Source organism: Malaya genurostris, chromosome 3, assembly GCF_030247185.1.
Source record: "Malaya genurostris strain Urasoe2022 chromosome 3, Malgen_1.1, whole genome shotgun sequence".
Taxonomy (NCBI): Eukaryota; Metazoa; Arthropoda; class Insecta; order Diptera; family Culicidae; genus Malaya; species Malaya genurostris.
The window spans coordinates 80633231-80652471 of NC_080572.1; the positions used below are offsets into that span (position 1 = coordinate 80633231).

The window sequence follows — 19241 nt, forward strand, 5'->3', positions numbered from 1 at the left end:
GGCGAGTAAAAAAAACGGTCTCAAGGATTGTCCCCCCTAAAAACGTTGCGCCCGGGCGAGTGCCCCCTTCGCCCCCCATCCTAGGTACGCCACTGGTTTCAGATAATGACTTCTTGCTGATACGCTTGGTCTGAGAAATGTTGACGAATATGTGACATAAACGCTGAAGCATGCTTTTGTAAACTATCCGAATCAATCTGAATGAATTGGTTTAAATAATTAGCCCAAATTAGTGTCTTAAGGTAATAAAAAATAATCCAAATAAAAAAAGGCAAAGTGACCACCGTAGTTAATTCCTACATCGTGGAGTAGATGTGACAATCACTAAGATCCAATCAGACGAAAAGTTTTGTTTTTAATTCCAATTTTTATTTCCCTATTTTGCAATCTCAATCGTGTTTTTGTTCAACCTCTGGTTTAATTTTTTTCGTACTTCAACCGTATTCTGCTGTGTGCCATCAATGATCGATTTACTCTATTAATTTCAGTAACTTCATAACTTGCGAATAATTCAATACTGTGTGTGTTGAGTTCTTTGCTCTGTTCAATCTGCTAGCTTATGTTTTAATTATTTAAAGACTTCCTAACATCGATTTTTAGTTGCTGATAAATTGTGTTTTTTTTTTGTTTGTTTCTGTCCTTTGTTGTTATATTTTCTTGTTCCGGTTTCATGTTCAAATAACAAACTATGTTCTCCTGCGTATTGTGTACCATTCTTCCAACTAATCGGGCTTTTGTTCGGTATCTGCTCTCCAATATAATTACTACGGAGGATCTGTATATTGGCTGCCTCTTCAAACTGCTGGCAACATCAACAATCGTTCCATAGATAGAGAGAGAGACAGAAACAGGGGGTGTCTGGCAGGCTGACCGTGTAAGATGGATTTTGTTGTTTAGATCGAAATAAATAAAACATTTTTCTGTGTTCTTGACTAGACTATCGGAAACGACCAAGTCGCTGTTATTTCAAGACGCTACTACTTCCGCAGAAGTGTTTGATTTCACTAAATATACATTATAAACTTTGCTATCATAATAAAACTCACTGACTTCAACAAAGCGTTAGACGACTTCTTATATCATTATCTTCTGGTTGTAAAAAAATAAATTCTAGCATAAATCTTTAAATGATACTATCAACAACAGATAAAATATGTAAAGTCAATCAGTAAAGTTATCTCATTGTCATTCAGTGAAAGTAGGCAATTTTGAAGTGATGGTTCCGGTGTTTTGTTTATATTTTTCTATACAGTCAGGTCAAGTCAACTTCACGTACAGTACCTAACAATTTGTGGACTCTTTTAGTTACAAAATCTACGTTGATTTGTTATCTTTCTTTTTCTCCTCGGTGTTTGGGCGGGAGATTTATTAGAAAAAAAATGGATTCTGGATAGCATTTGGTACGCAATGTGATATATATTTAAATTTCAATAGTAATCGGATACAATCTTATTATTTCTGTTGCGTATCTAATTTATCGTTTCACTGTTTACGTAGACATCCTAATAATGAAGAATGTTTTATTTGGCAACGGTTGATGTCTTTAAAAGTGAGCATCCGAACTGTTTTGTATGCGTTTAAAGTTTTTTGATTGTAGCAAATATTCATGTTAAATCAATAATTTATTGGTAGCAATCCAACACGTGGAAAATTGTGTATGGATCTATTTTTTGGGTATGGTAACTTATTAATTATAAATTTCAAATAATTCGGATAGCCGGGAATACCAACACAGAAACGAAATGAACACTGGAATTCAATTTTAGGCGGAATTGACTCGGTCACGTATCATATCGCATCGATCGAACATCGGAAGATTTTGTATTTTTTTTAGCACGCTACCCTTCCTTAAGAATAAGGGAACGGAGTTATTTTGGTCATTCTAATATTTTTGGTTGTAATCACAATAAAGTACATTTCATACCTTATATGATAAAGAATGGACTGATCTTTAAAATTCCGAGACACTATGTACTTTATTTTGATTACATCCTCCGTTACCCTATTAGCAATTCGTAATGGTTTATCGAACTTACTATTTACTCTCTGTCATCGTTATTATTTTTATTCGAGCACCAAAATGATGTGTGCAAAAGAACATATCTCTGTACTGTCAAAGCCAAATACAGACCAACTGTCACGATGTCAATAGAAGAAATCAGAATTGTACAAGTAATTGTTGTACGAGAATTTCATTTACAAAGGGTATTTTGACAGTACCATCTCCCGCACTAATCGTAAGGAACTTGAGTTATCTATGATTCCATGTTGTGTCAAGGCCTGGCACCTTTCATTTGATTATAAGTTCGTGAAATAGACCAAGTAATATCTGAGAAATCAATGTGAGTTCAATTTCGATGTAAAGCAACAATGCACCTTTCTTCCGTATATCATTGACAATGCGAAGCTTGTCATATTAAAATCATTTCGTAATGGTATTGCTTTGGCAACAGTCTAAAATATTTACTGGGCATTTTCTTATTCGTTTTAGTAAAACGTACACCTATATAGAAAACAAATATGTGCTCATATTCTGAAAGCACAAATAAAATGTACATCTCATAAGTTACCCCAAACCTCAAACCGAACAGGAGATCAGAGATGCCAGGTAAAAATTTAAAATATCTTCAGACAGGGTTGCAAAAGTCTAAAAGCAGGCGCGTACACAGGGGGGGGTTTTAGGGGTTCAAACCCCCCCCCCCCCCCGAAACAAAAAATTATAACCAATGGGAAACATTGTGATATAAATTGTACATGTGTTGATTTATCACCATGTTCTAAACCCCCCCCCCCCCCCGAAAATTTTCTCTGGCTACGCGCCTGTCTAAAAGTCTTGTAATCCGACAGTTAGCAAGTATTGGCAGCAATATCTCTATAAAGTATGATACGCCAAACTGACTTGGCGAGCAAAAAAAAAAAAAGGTCGCGAAAGTCTGCATAACAAAAACAAAAAATATCTGCAGCACTATGTCCGAAATCTGCAGATTTCAGATCTGGCATCTCTGCTGGAGATGCTAGAAGTTATTGGCACAATGACGCTAAAATAAAATGTAGAGGCGCTGCTTGTTTCGAGATGATACTTTCAGCAAGAGCTGTCAAATCGGTAGGAAAATTTTTAATTACTCCACCTTTTCAGCGATTTCTTATAAAAACGGGCAAAACGGGTGATAATGTTGATCTTAATTTATTGTGCGAAAACTAACGTTTATTTTGAATGAAGTATTATACTTGGTTCAATACCATTTTTCAATTTCCTGGAAATAACAAATAAAGTATCCAAATTACATGGTACTTGATCGCTAAACATTCTAGTATTCGAAAAAAATAACACTACACTGGCTTCTGTTTAAAAAAATGTTAGTCCGAATAAACCCAACCTTACCCAATTTCACACATTTCTGAAGATTTTCCATGTTTAGTCATAGCTCAAACTAGAACAAGTAGTAGTAGTATTCACTTTGAAATTGATTTTCTTGTACTCCGCTCTTATTGCTGATATTTATTTTTACTATTGGAAAAACGAAAAAATCGTTGCAAATCACTACTGCTGATATGAAAATTTTCGAAAGAACCCTCCTTTTCTTGGTTCCATTTTTCATTGACAGCCGACAGGTGCCGCTACCGGTAATTCAGTTTCGCGGCAATGTGCCAATCGTGTTCATCCGTCGAGTGTTTCTGTGTGGCCTTCTGTTCTGTCTGGCTTTCCATTGAAATCCCCAAGAAAGTAAACATACAACCAAAGATAAACTCAAGATTACTAAGTACCATACAAGCCATTGAAAAATTTTTGGTCACAGATCGTGAACCGGTGAACCGTTCGTAAATATCCATCGCTTGACCCCCCAACCCATGAAGTTCAATGGTAACGATGGTATCTATGGAGAACTTATTTGGTATTTATAAATAATAATAACTTTGGAGGTGAAAATCAGTTTCAGTGTTTTGTTATCTCTCTTTGCTCGTCGGTTTGACTTTCTATAATCTCAGGGTTTGTCTAAAATCGAACGGCTTGGTGAATTAAGTTTGTAGTTAATAGAATATGAGTTGAGACATCGTTTGTTTTTGAACGACAACTTTTCACTTTGTTACTTCTGCACTGAAATCATAAACTTGTCAGATATTCGTAAATCTACAACAGCGTTGAGTGAAACGGTGCTTTATGTGCATAAACTATCATCATATTGCTCTCCTAATTGTAATGTCCTCTTGAACTAGGCGATAGATTGCAACAGATTCATCTAAGACTACACCAACTGTTCAGGCTCTTAGACGCCTGTAATAAAATCCCCAGGTTACATTTTCTCGATTGCGACTCCTACAAAAACTGATGTGTAAGTAATCTCTCGTGTGCAGATTCTAACCCACTTATGCCATTATCCTCTATTTTTTCAAAAGATGAAGAACGCGAAGTGCGGACGGGAAACAATTCACCGGTGCTAGAATCAAAATTATATAGAACGGGATAACGTGCCTATTGAGCATGAACGGTTTAATGAAAAAGCAGTAATCTGAAGAAGTAAAAGATGTCATTAAAGTTAAAGTTTGTGTTTTGATGATATTAAAATTTGAAAATAAAAGAATGAAATATAATTCAAACAATAATTTTCAACATGAAATTGTATGTCTAGAAAGATGTTCCACTCAGTTTCTCAATTTATCTTCCAGTGGACATACTACAGCCATAGCTTTCCTCAGACTTCAAATACCTACTGATTGATGTTGAATATTCAATAATTTTATGTGTGAATTTCAATTTTATGTGTGAATATTTTGTGATCATGATTTGATATATAACGTAATGTGAAATGTCAATACTCCGACTATATTCTAGTAAATATTGGCAAGATAAACAAATTGAAGTAGTGCATAGCAACATTCAAATTGAACGAAAAGTTGCAGTTCAATGAAAACTTTTGACAGTGAACCGATGTCATCGAGGGGTCTTGTTTCACTGGTACACATAAAAACGATGACCACTCCATCTTGAGTTTATCTTTGATACAACTGCAAACTGTAGACATACCAATATTCTTTCGAAAACTATTCCTCAGAACTCAATCGGTGAAATATGTTTTTAATGGACCATTCCAGTCGCTTATCACTCAAAAGAACTGAATTGAAGCAAACGTAATTGTCAGGAAAATGATTAGTTACCTGAACTATTCGGATATAAGAAACTATCCAAATTGTGCCTAGCATTTGAAACGCAGAAAAAGAATTTTGGTTATGTAATTTCGAAAACATTATAGCTTGCTTCGGACAAATTAGTATTTTTCATTTATATTTCCTTATGAGAAACGAATAGTTTCTTGAAAACCAGATTGGAAGCACGGCATCAGATACATTAGTGACAGAAAACGACTGCCTTCTGCTTTCAAATGCACACCATTCAAGGTAGTTGACTTCAATCGCTGATTGAAAATTGAGCTCCTAGAAGTGAAATGCGCCTTTTGTTCAAAACACTAGGTATATATTTATATTTTTCTCGGGAAAGTCTCCTATTCAGGTATGATTGAAGGTTGTCAGATTTGTCAGGTATCTCAAACCTCAGGGTAGAATTCTGGGAAACGGTTTTCTGCAGAATAGTACACACCTAAACAATGTACATACAGTCTCTAACTATTTCGATTTGTGAAACTTTCTGTCCCTAACCGAGCGGTCTATTTTTGTTTTTCATCTAAACTATTTTTTTTCTTGTTTACTGTTTCTCAAATATCTTGTTATTGCTTTTAAAATTTTCTTTTAGTTATTTTTTTTTCATTTTCTCCCGTTTAAGATATTTTTTTGTGTCTGCTTTTTTCATTATTAATTTGATTCGCCTTTGTGTTTCTCTACTCTAAAAGTGGTAACATTCTATAGGTGTGTTTTACTATAATTTAAAAACTTGACTTTCATCGTATTAGATTACTCGACTAAGAAAAAGTATTTCCACGCGCACTTACTTGCTAAGCTATATGATGGCTTGAAACATTCAGTTTTGATCTTCAATTATCTACAGCTTATTCGATTTCGAATGTGTATCTAAGAATTGATCCTAATTCCATAATGTTATTTTTTTCTTTGGTAATTTAATTCTCGAAAGAAAGGTGGCTACAATTTGGAAAGAGGGCCAAATAGTAATACTTTCCGGATGATGTATACACTTATAGTAGCTAAACAAAAATGCGAAAAATTATTAACAAACCAAAGCTAATCCGTGGCAAAAAAAAGTACAGGAAATTTTTCAGCTGTTTGCCAAAGATCACGTTCGATTATAATTTCGCTATCTTGCATTATAAGTAGCTTAGTTTAACTCAAATAATAAGAACCGATGAAAAGTGACTCCGGTTTGGCTGTTTTTTATCATAATCCGGTAACTAACTGCGTTTATTATTATTAGTATTAATATTATTATTCTTATTATGTTATACGTATTTGTCAAATTTGATTTTCACAGTAAATGAGCTATATCTTTCCAAAACACCACAAGTGTCCTGTTCGAAGAAAAACTTGCATGGTTCACCTTGGTTACATGATTAATGGTGTTCGTCATCTAAACCGTTGCTGGCACTGGGCTTCGATTCCGTCCTTCTAGAAGGGTCTCGAATTTTCGACTGGTTTCCTAAGTTACTTTGCCTAAGTTTTTCTTTGATCATCGCTTTGGTGTTTAAGAGTTTTTGTTTGTGTTTCGGATTTTACTCCTTAGTTTATATATGCTTAACATTTGTTCAATAATCTCTTTAAATCATAACGGCTGCAATTATTGTTACTAACAGATACATTTAATTACCTGAAAAAGTATGATACTCTTAATCTAAACCTTAGGTTATATTTCATCCCTTCGAATCTGTTCTAGCTCGCATCATTCCCACCCACCGTTACCGGTTTCAATATTCGCATTTTAAAGTAACCTGTAATAAAATTATGTTAATTTCTTGAGTGTGTCTTCTCTTCTGTCAAATACTGGAAACTGCACTAAAAGTTTTAGGCAGTTCACATACTTGCGAAGGAGAGATTTTAATTAATTATAGTAAATGATCATTTCTCTATATAGGTTCTTGTTCTCTGTCTAGCACATTTAGATGAGTTTTATATATTGTATTTGCTCCGTGTTTTGCAACGATTCTAAAATAGTGTATTATTTTTATTTATTTCTATATTACCCTCTATAGCGCTACTTCCGCTGTTATATGCGTTCAAAACCGCTTTTCGGTACGCACTGTTTATGCAATCATCGGTAATTTGCTTTGTAAATGTTCCTTCAATATTTTTATTTGTATAGAACAGTTTTCCTTAAAAGTACGTTTCATTCATAAGAAAAAATCCTACAATCAGTAAAACAGATTGGTTGAAAATAAAAACACAGTCTTAAACATGTTAATTTTCGGAGAATGTATTCACGCTTTCTATACATACTATTTCATAATTCTGTTTTGTGATCATTTATGTTGTTTGTGTGTTCAAGTGTAGGCCTAAAGTGGTTTGCATATTTTATAAACCAGCTAAGATCAGACTAAAAATTACCGGTGTTTTCAGGGAAGTGAGCCAATTTTATTAACATATTCGGTATTTTAACGTCGCACGGTCTATAGAAATGAAATCAACTTACCTCTGAAAATAATAAAATAATAAAAGGAAGAACCCCTAACAAGCTCAATTTGTTGTTCAAAATGTAAAACAAAATCATTTTACTAGTTCCAAACATTAAAAAATACTGGTATTGCCTGCACGTTTCATTCGTGGCAATAACTTTCAAAACATGCTAATAGTTACGAGTCTGTCAAGCTTCTTCCCAAATGTTTGTGTGGCTAATTAACCTTAGGTCACTATAATCGGAATTGTTGCGCTGCTTCTGTTTTGGTTTTCCTTTCTTGGTGGTGATTGATTTTGTACTTTTTCATGCAACAAGGCGTAGTCATGTTAGTCTAGTGAATGACAGTCTTCCTATCAACTAATACACCGTTCGGAGTTTCTTGATTCTGCAGTAAAGTGCCAACAAAATGCCACGCGTCTCCTTCATCCACCGGATGATGGAGGCACTTCACTTGAATTCGGCTGCAATCTGTAGAATTGTAGAATTGTGACGTGATATTTTGTCTGGTACTTAGGAAACAACAAACAACAAATAAAGGATGTTCTTTCTTCTCTAAACAAATGCAAAATTTAAAAAAAAAAGAAATAAAAGGTTAAGCAGCTAAAACAGGATCTTCATTTCAACGTAGCATAGTGTAAGATATTCTCAACAGATTAATAAACTAAAACAATCGTAATCACATAACATAAACGTTCTGTTGGCACAGATAAAAATACATTACGGTTGATTCGCGTAGCTATGCTCGCATTTGCCCTAACTTTTTCTTTGCTAATCTTTGCTACTGAATTGAAACGAATTGACATAAACTAATACTAATCGCTCTTTTACGATAGTTGCTCGAATGGGTAATCTGTAAACTATCAACGCTACATTAACAACCCCTAGGCTCTTGTCTGATGCGGTATGACTGTATGATTTCGACCAAGAGCCGTCGGAACAGATAACAAGTTTTGTCTGAGAGAAAACTTAAAAGTTTTTTTTTGTCCTCCTCCATCTATAAATACATGCGGCGATTAGAACTTATAATGACGTAGCTCTCTTTTTGCTGTTGTATGTTGTTGTGTTCATTTTCTTTATGTAGCCTGAATGTTTGATTTTCGTGCTTTGGTGTAATGATTATTATCTGTTTTTCAGTTTGTTGTCCAGGGTCGAATATTATGTACTGCATGGTTACATTGTGGTGTGCCGTTCGGAGACGTTCCTCAATAGTTCCATAAAGACGCAGAAGTGAGTATATATGTAGCGCTGACTATGGTACGAAATGGTTCAACTATGTTGTATTCACTTCGTAATTTGACTAAACTATTCAAATGAAAGTAAGCAGAACACATTCATATATTTTTTGTGTTTCTTTATCTTTGTTCGTTTTAAAGAAAGACTCATATATCTTATTGAACCTTAGCTGTAGGTATATCAATTTGATTCGCACCAACTATCTGGATGAAATTTACTCTTACTAGTTAGTAGTTTTTGCTCAATCTAATCTGTCTCCCAGTTATCATATCTTATCGTGGTACACTCGTACTTCTACGATAGTTTCTGCTAGAACTGCCCAGTTTTTTTTTCTATAATTTTCCCAATTTTATTAGAGTTTACTATTTTCGATATTATAACCTAGAACTAGTAGATTTCACAGTTTGACTATAATTATGATCTTTTTGTTTTTTTTTGGTTTCTTAAGTTTTTTTTGTGTGTTTGGTATTTTCGAGTGTAGAAAAATGTTTGTGTCACATACGCACTCATGTGTTGTTAGTTGGTGTATGTGAGCGGTAATGTTCGCCGTCTGAATGTAGGTGTTTGATGTTTGTGTACTCGTAATACGTGTGTGTATGTATGTGTGTATGTGTTGTTGATTGCGCCGTTGTGTAACGACAACGACGACAATGGCCACGGCGTCGGTGGCCCCGAAGACGACGACCGCGACGACGATGTAGAAGCGTAATTGATACCATGCTGACCGGCGCAGCATTTATTTGTTGATCCTTCCCGTCGCAGCGACCGGAAGGAGTAAGGATGGAAACTGACAGGTTCTTAAGAGTAGATGGTGATGACTTCTCGTCCGCCGCCCCGCACCATCAGTACCCGTTCCAGACCTTCCGTCAGAACCTCCAGGAATTCCATATCTAGTGAAAAGTTTGAGTTCAGGAATTGTTACGCACTTGGATTCAGTTTGGTGTTGTTTTGTTGATATCATTGAAAGTATTGCCCACAAGGGATCGATACATAACCTTAATTTTTCTATGCCAAAAAATTCAAAAATGCTGCAGGGTAATGTAGAAGACATAACTGGATTACGTGAATACGAATGAAACTGTCATGTTTTCTCCACACTTTCGTATATCGATAATTTCACGTACTAGTTGATTGTTTGTGTGATTTATGCAAACTTTCAATACTTCACTTGCATAATTGTAAGGGTACAATTATAAGGTGGGAAAATTAGAAAGTAAAAAAAATACGGGGTTGTGTAGGAGACAAGACCGATCGAATCAGAACTACAATGTTCAAATTTATTCATAAATTGAAAAAGCCACAACAAATGGTTTTAAGCCATCTAGTATTTCTAAATTTATGTTGGGAATTTTTAGTGACATTAATTTCAATAACTTACTTGTCAAACTCGTCTCGGAAATTACTAATTGTATAAGAAATTGAAAGAAATTCCACAAACCGAATTTAAGAATTCTAAAATATAAATAACTAGCTGAATTACCCGGCGATTGCATCGATTTTTGTTGGAATTTGCTTATAATATTATGTAACATTACATCTAATGGTTCTATATGTGTGAGTCTGTGTAACTCATTTGTACTAAACCAGGGAGGACGCTTCAAAATCATTTTCAGAATTTTATTCTGAATCCTTTGAAGCGTTTTTTTTCTGGTGGAACAACAACTTGACCAAATTTATACTGCATAAAGCATGGCTGGGCTGAAAATTTGATCCTAGAAAGTGAGTTTTTTGTCATACGTTAAACCTAAGTATTTTGCTTGATCAGACCATGTCAATTCCAAGCCATTCAATTTGAGAATGTGATTATTATATGGTTTAAGAAAAGAAGCTCTTGGCTTATGAGGAAAGATAATTAATTGCGTTTTTGCTGCATTTGGTATAATTTTCCATTTTGACAGATAATCACTGAAAATATTTAAGCTTCTTTGTAGGCGACTGCAGATCACTCTTAGATTTCTACCTGTGACTAACAGACTTGTGTCGTCACAGAATAGCGATTTCTGACAACCAACGGGTAGATTTGGAAGATCAGAACTGAAAATATTATACAAGATTGGAGCTACGCTCGAACCCTGCGAAACACCTGCTCGTACGGGTAGCAATTCAGATTTACAATTCTGATAGCTAACCTGAAGAGTACGATCAGTTAAATAATTTTGAATCATTTCGATCAAATAAATAGGAAACTGGAAATCAGACATTTTTGCTATTAAACCTTTGTGCCAAATACTGTCGAATGCCTATGCCTAGAAGAGCAACTCCAGTGGATAACCCAGAAGATTTTTTTTGATTTTATCATGTTCGTTACTCTGACAAGTTGATGAGTAGTTGAATGTTCATGACGAAATCTAAACTGCTCTGGTGAAAAATTGAATTCTCATTTATATGAGACATCATTCTCAACATGATAATTTTTTCAAAAAGTTTACTCATAGAAGAAAGTAAACTAATTGGTCGATAGCTTAATGTTTCTGCTAGGTTTTTAGGTTTGAAGATAGAAATTACTTCAGCGTTTTTCCATATTTTGGGAAGTAAGCGAATGAAAAACACTTGTTGAAAATTTTAACCAAGAGTCTCAAGGCAACATCGGAAAGATTTTTCATAAGAATATTAAAAATTCCATCATTACCAGGAGCTTTCATGTTTTTAAGTTTCCTAATAAGTGACTTAATTTCATCAAAATTCGTCTCAATAATGTCATTTTGTAATAACACTTGAGTTGAAATATGGCTCATTTAGATTGAACTGAAGGTTTGTTTTGAGCGCCGTTTTTCTTGCTCCGTTTTTTTCTTTCATATGCATGATCGAAATCATTGATGCACAAAGAACAATGCTATGCGAACTAACTTGTCTGCGAATTATTATTATGTCATATTTGAGAATATCTGCAAGAGTGGCATCCCTGAATGTACCTTAGCCTACTGAGTGAGAGGTAAGATTTCTTATTGACAATAACTCATTCAATCTGTTAAAGAAGGAAAGATACACATTTGTAAGAACGAACAAAAGCTCATGCACATTTTTTTCTCATTTATAACACGCTCTTCAAAAGCCGAAAATCCGTTGAGCTCGTTACTTGTTTCCACCTTTCCAGCAGGGATGCCAGGTCATTTTAAAAAAAATCTGTTATCAAGCCAAAAACCTGTCTGTGCAAAATCTATGCACGTTTCCCCGTTTCCATAATAACTGATCGAAATCATATTGGTAAGCAAAAAAAAAGTCTCACTATTTCCTACCGCTCTGTGCAAAAGGTTGAAAATCTGTGAAACCAGTGCGGTGAGCTGGTGAGCTGCGGTTCTTTTAAAAAGAGCTGTGAGCTATCAGTTAAATAAAAATTTTGTAAAAATCAGCTGCATAGTTGCATATTTCGCTTCGGTGTAAGGTTTTATCATAGGTAAAAAAGGTAAAATTTTGTATAACTTTGCCAGGAAACAACAAACCTATGCACTACCTTCAACCAAAATATGGGACTTTTTATTTTCTTCAATTATATCAAACAAAAAATATGCATAAAAAAATAACTTGAAACACGTTATGAATAAAAAACTGATTTTAAGGAGGTTGCCACAAAAACGCTTTGTATATCCGAAACGGTGCGACCTAGACTTTTGGTATATTTGACAAAGGAAATTATTTTCAATAGTTCTAAAACTTTGTAGAAGAAAAAAATTTCTATCTTTTCAGAAAAAAAGTTATGGTTATATTTTTTGTCAAAGTAGGCCATGAACAATTAGGAATAGAATTATTTTACGCGGTATATATTTGTAATAATTTCCTAAAAGCAACTATATGCATTAAAAGAACGGTTTGACAGCTACCGATTTATGTCCATGTTTTTATTGATTCGAACCACTGTGCGTCGTGCCGTGTTCCAAAGAGTTTGCTGTTTCTCTCGTTAATCCGTCAACAAACCGGCCAATAACCACGTTTCTTAGTTTTAATCGAACTTTCCATTTTGAGTTCTAACGCCGCGTATTTCCGGTAACTTTCAGGTGTTGCGTTGGTTCTACACGCGATAAAAGCTGATGCTTGTTTCTCTTTCAGCTCTGAGCACTCTGTGTCCCACCACGGCACAGTGGTCCAAAACGGCAATTTCATGCCTTTAATTATTTTTCAGCAAAACCGTAGACTTTTCATCATTGGTGTCTTATGAAAAGTTGCACGGGTTGTTACTGCGGTTTTATGTACATGGACGGTCATGTTCCAGTACACTTGTAAAGACAGAAAAAAAATTAACTTTTTACTGGAAGCAGCTAGAGAATTTTCGTCTTCGACAATATTGTAGAAAATTAAATTTCGAGTAACTTTACCTAAGAAATTTTTTTTCTAACTCTAGCCGTTAATTAATTTTAGATGGTTTAAATAATAAAGTTTTAAAAATCAGTTTTTTTGTTCTAACAAGTTTTATATTCTTCTGAGAGTAATGAATTTTTCTACAAAACTAGATTTTGTGCAAATACTTAACAGTCTATAACATTTCAAAGTGCTATGATAAATTTCAAAAGAGTTATGAATATTTTTATGTAAAATACAGTCGAAATTCAAACTTATATATCGCAGAAGAGTGCAAAAAGTAGAAGATCAAACAGTTTAGGTTGGATAATAATTTCGATTTAGAACAAAACCTCGAAGGAATGGTTTGTATCCGATTGTATCCAAGGATTTCATCAATAAATATAACTGGAACATTGGAAGCCGCTGTAATATAAAACGAATATAATAATAGTAATAATAATAAAAATAATAACAATAAGAATAATAATAACGATAAAAATAATAATACGTAACTGTGAATATCTTCAATACATTTTAGAAATATTTTGTTTTTTATTATAAATAAATAAATTTTTCTTAGCTAATTATCGATGGGTGACAGTGCGTGATTAGAATTTCTAATCCAGTACTGAAATTTCTTTTTGTATTCAATGTCGTCTACCGTTTTCGTTTTATCACTTTTACAAAAAAATGAATAATTACTGTGCATTAAGAATGAGCTCACGTATTCTACTAATTGAGGTTAGTTGGGACAATAAAAAGAATGATTTCACGACCGGTTGCTTTGATTTTTGCCCTGCCAGCATAATGTAATCGCTTGCCAGCTGCTGGTTATTGCCAGCATGAAAATTTTTGATCGTTCTAAATTTCATGCTGGCAAGCGATGCTGGTGGAGAAATTCAAGATGGCGACGGAATGAAATTGATGTATATCTCGCACGTATTTCATGTTTTTCTTAGTTAAAAGCATTTGTTCGCGCAAAGTGGATCAATATCATTAATGAGCATGATGATTTAAGTATTTTAAAGATGTTTTTTATAGTTTTTTTTACAAATTTTGCCAGCAAGAAATTTCCAGCAATAGTGTAAACATTGCCAGCTGCTGGCGTGTCAGTATACTGGCACCACCATGCTGGCTACCAGCAATAGTGTATACGCCACATTTGTCTTTGTTATACAGCACATCCACCAATGTTCACAGGTTGGAGCTCGAGAATCGCCGGTTGCTTTGATGTTGTGTTATTTTCAAATTTGATTACATTTACAACAATGTGTTAGCTAAGAAAAATTTATTTGATTATAATAGAAAACAAAATATTTCTTAAATATATTGAAGATATTCACAGTTACATATTATTATTTTTATCATTATTATTATCGTTATTATTATTCTTATTGTTATTTTTCTTCTTATTATTATTATTCTTATTATTATTATTATTATCATTATTATTATTCTTATTGTTATTATTTTTATTATTATTACTTTTATTATATTCGTTTTATATTACAGCGGCTTCCAATTTGCCAGTCATATTTATTGATGAAATCCTTGGATACAATCGGATACAAACCATTCCTTCGAGGTTTTGTTCTAAATCGAAATTATTATCCAACCTAAACTGTTTGATCTGCTACTTTTTGCACTCTTCTGCGATATATAAGTTCGAATTTCGACTGTATTTTACATAAAAATATTCATAACTCTTTTGAAATTTATCATAGCACTTTGAAATGTTATAGACAGAAGAATATAAAACTTGTTAGAACAAAAAAACTGATTTTTAAAACTTTATTTTTTAAACCACCTAAAATTAATTAACGGCTAGAGTTAGAAGTCGAACACAGGGATAAATCCAACGCACTTGCGCGGTATTAATTCTATAAAATAAATAGGACTTTTTGATTCCCAAAAGTACCCCTCCATAAGAGTCGTCCCGATCCAGGCGAATAATATTGTAATTGTGGAAGTCTAAGGTAATGTTACAAATAAGCCTTGTTTCACACAGGCAAAATGCATCGCAGTTACGAGTATTTAGCAGGTATTTGAAAGAATCATGTTTTGGGATGATACTCCTGCAATTCCACTGGAGTACAGTGATAATATCATCGATTTCTAATGATAAATTAGCCATCGAATGATACGATCGCTGAGAGGATGGGCCATTGTTCAAACAACTGTTTTAAAAATGTTCTTACTGTTGGTATCAAAGCAGTTAAAAGATTTCTAAGAGGATCAGTAATATTGAAGGCTGTTAGTATCCAGTCCACGATATCAGAAAATCTCAGAGATTCAGATTTTGTCTAATTTTCTTGCTGTGATTTGGGGACACTTGGGTGTTTTGATGTCCCTGGAAGTGCAGGGTACTCCTTATTATAGTTTCCCAAATCAGGTGGAATTTGCTTCGGTTCAGAGTCAGCACTTTTAGTTTCTTTTTGATTATTCTGCGACGAAGACAGTCTAACGCCTTTACGAGGAAGCTTGGGCGAGGCCGAATTTGATCTTTTCCTGCTTCCTCCAGGCAATGGGTAAGATGTTCCTTCGCCGGGGTCGTCAGAGCTACCTTCATCAAATGGCAAGAGAGAAAACGGGTTCTCAGGGTGCGATGAAGCCGTTCTTTTTAATTATTCCGCGTAAGACAGTTTCGAACGCTTTAGTTTCTCTTCCCGCTGTATGTACGCTGGGCACACCGAGAGATCATGAAGGCTTCTATCACAGTAAATGCATTTCTCAGCAGTCTTCCTGCAGGAATCGTCCTCATGGGCCTCTCCACATTTTCCGCAATGCGATTTATTACAACAGAAGTTGGCCGTATGTCCAAACTGTTTGCAATTGGAACAGTGCATCGCCCGTGGTACATACATGCGTACAGGAATACGAAGCCCTCCCACTACCAAATAATTTGGGAGCGCAGATCCGGCGAAGGTCAAGCAAAATGAGTCTGATGGGTAGAATCTACCATCTATCGATTTGAAGTGCAATTGCTAGCACTCAAAAATTTTCACTGGCTGAAGGTCGGGATTTTTGAAACGACCTACTCCGTCCTTCATCAGATCTTCGATTGTAGGCTCTCATCACGGACCACACCGTCGATCTCCACAACACGAGACGGGATGTACACGCGGTACTTCCTCGTGAAAAGCTCACTAGCAGCAATCTGATTTGCTTGCTTCAGGTCGGACACGACGACGCGCAACTTGTTTGGCGACACTTTGTCCAAGGATTTTATTGCCGAGTAATGCTTTGTCAGATCTCGAGCAATATTCATAACTCGAAAAGATTTTAATATGGGCCGGAAGTATACCACCCACGAACCTCTCGAGCCATCGTCCTGATAAACTTTACGACGAGAGGTTAGTTTCTCAGAGGAGGGAATGGAATCATTCAGTAGAGGCATCTCGTAGTCAGAGTCCATATCTAAACGCTCTACTTCTTCACCCACCATCTCCATAGCCATTAGTAGTCATATTTTGTGTGTGGGAGCAGTGGAATTTCCCACACTTTTAACGGTCATGAACAGAAGTGAAAAAATATAGAAAACAGTTAAAAAGGATTAAAAATTTCTAAATGTACTTAACTAGTATGGCACGATGAGCTGTTGGACGATTTAATCCTTCGTTCCTTTTTGCGTAACCTTGAAGTATATCCACCGGTCGACTTGTAGATCGCAAACAATTGCGGTATTACTGCTCAATAGTGCTCGGTGAAACAAAAAATTAAACTGCTGCCACCGATGCGACGTCTCTGCACAAAACTTGCTTTGTTAAAGCCACAATCCTCGCTGCTATATTAGAGTGCTTATACTTCAGCCCTTGCTGAGATAAGCACCTTCGCCGATGTCGATTATAAAAACGCGTGTTTGGTTATCGAACACTCGAATACGAATGTTTAGGAAACCTTTCATTTGAATCTGAGTTTGTGAAACTCAGTTAAACCGTTTCCGAGAAAATTGAGTGCACATTTTTTCTCTTATTTTCACATATTACTCTGTAACTGCGGAACCGGAAGTCGGATCCAAATGAAATTCAATAGCAGGCTATGGCACCATAAGACGTTTCATTTGAAACTAAGTTTGTAAAAATCGGTTTAACCAACTTTGAAAAAAGTGAGTCCATATTGTTTCCATTTTTTTGGTGCATATCACCCTGTATCTCCGGAATCGGAAGTCGAATCGGGATGAAATTCAATAGCAGACTATCGGACCATGAGACCTGCAAATTGTCGATTTTGGTCATGAATAATGCATATGAAAAATTTAATTTAAAAAAAAATACAAAACTTGAATTTAAAAAAAATGTATGAGTTTCCAGGACTGTTGTGTATATTGATGAATTATGAAAAAAATCAATTCCAGCAAGTAAAACATCGCGTACACGAAATTCTCATGCTAAGCATACCCCCAAATAAATATCGAGGTGCATCAAATGCGCTGCAAACAATATCAGACAGTGATTTCTTGTTATTTAAAAAGGATACAATTGCTCTCACGCTCCATGCGCGTTTCCTTCGGTGGGCCAGGAAGGTTCAATATGACCAATTGGGCGTCATGTGATTTGTTGACTATAACCTCGTTGAGCTTCACAGCCGTGTGCATTCGTCTCACGTTGCCTTCGTCACTAGTAGCCGGATTTGTAATGATGTGGAAATGTTAATGGTTGAGATAAGAAATTGAATACAAATTAAAATTGGACAAGCCAACAAAATCGATGAAACCCAAATCAGTGCCTAATCCTGATTAGGAAAATTCATCGAGTAGTAGTAGTAGAGGACGCGGGCTCCGTGCATAGTATTGTTCAACTTACGGCTTATAACTAGCTTTACTGGGTGATTTGGGCGTTTCGTCCCCGGCGCTCTTCTTGCTGTCCTTACCGGGTGAGGCGATATTGTTTGAAAGCTGTGGTTTCTGCTCTTTCTGTTCGGAATTTTCATTGCCCGACTCCTTGTCGTTCTCACTCTCCTTGGTGTCCTTGTCCTTCTCGGTTTCAGTCTGCTGGCACGGAAGTGGAAGGACCGTCAAAAGCCGACAAAATGGAAATAAGATGAGATAAAAGGGCAATTATTATAAAAAGGTCGAAACATTATGTTATGGGGCTAACGATCTGTCAAGCTGTATTCTTCGAATAATATCACAGTATTAAAATAATCTGCTGACAATTACCTCATTCTTTTCCTCGCGTTCGTCGTCATTGAACATGTCCTTGTTTTCTTCCGGATCCGCGAACCGAACTTTGGATGCCGTCTTAGCATTACTTTCGATATTGTGGTGATGATCAACGATTGCTTGTACCTAACGAAGCCGTGTACGCACACACACACAGAAAATGAAATCCAGTATAAAAACTATGTTAGAAGCTTGAAAAAAGGTTTGTCTTTTCTCTAATGAGTTCTTATTAGCAGTTCATGGAGAAAAATGATCGTTGGCAACTGAGAATCCATTGTGAAACGCTGGTGAGGTGCAACTAAATTAAATCGACCAGAAAAAAAACGCAATGGAGCATGAACGATTGTAGTTAATTCAGTCACAAAATCAATAAATTTTGAAGAGCAAAACTGATTGGTTGATGGTAGAGAAAGCGTTAAAAAAACAAATCTACAAATTTCGTGTAACCAAATACAAGAATGTAAGTTAATAATCAACGACAGTTTACGTTTTATGAGCAACCTTCTACACTCTAAAACCGATTGAACGAAAAATCTATTATCATTGAATAAAAACTGATATCTTGGTATCCCCAGAGGAGAATCTAGAATGCCACGCTACCTTTTCAGCACATAGAATAAGGTACGAGAGACTGACGTCATGTCGTGAAGCGTTGAACGGATTTTTGATGGTTCTCTTCATCGACATGACGGCTATGTAGGTACTATGAATGGTTCAATGATGAATATTTAATCCCTCGGGTAAGAAAGAGCGAAAAAGGAAACTGTCTTCCACATCTTCCCCTGGATATCTGTTGTCATTGACAAGTGGTCATCCGTGTTCGGAAGAAAATTTTCTTTTTTCACCTTTCGGTGGCGTTAAATGAGGGATATAATAATAGAGGTAAAAGTGTACTTAAATTAGGAGGAAGAAAAAAAAACACGAAAGGTTACGCTTCTTGCAACGGAAAAAATGAGTTGAAATTAATTAATGAAAAACAACGAGCACTTTTGATGACAA

At 35.4% G+C, this 19241-nt stretch overlaps 1 protein-coding gene across 9 annotated transcripts in view; it reads right to left on the reverse strand.

The window, feature by feature from the left end:
• Positions 1-347: 347 nt before the first annotated feature.
• Positions 348-19241, reverse strand: part of LOC131435732 (solute carrier family 12 member 4) — a 652550-nt gene continuing 633656 nt past the window's right edge. For all 9 annotated transcript variants that reach the window (XM_058603892.1, XM_058603893.1, XM_058603896.1 and 6 more), the window contains 4 exons: positions 18240-18368; positions 17884-18068; positions 17558-17697; positions 348-9696 (listed from right to left, as the gene is read on the reverse strand). In XM_058603892.1, coding sequence (XP_058459875.1) covers positions 9605-9696; positions 17558-17697; positions 17884-18068; positions 18240-18368 — 546 coding nt within the window. In that variant the 3' untranslated portion in view covers positions 348-9604. The remainder of the gene's footprint in view (positions 9697-17557; positions 17698-17883; positions 18069-18239; positions 18369-19241) is intronic.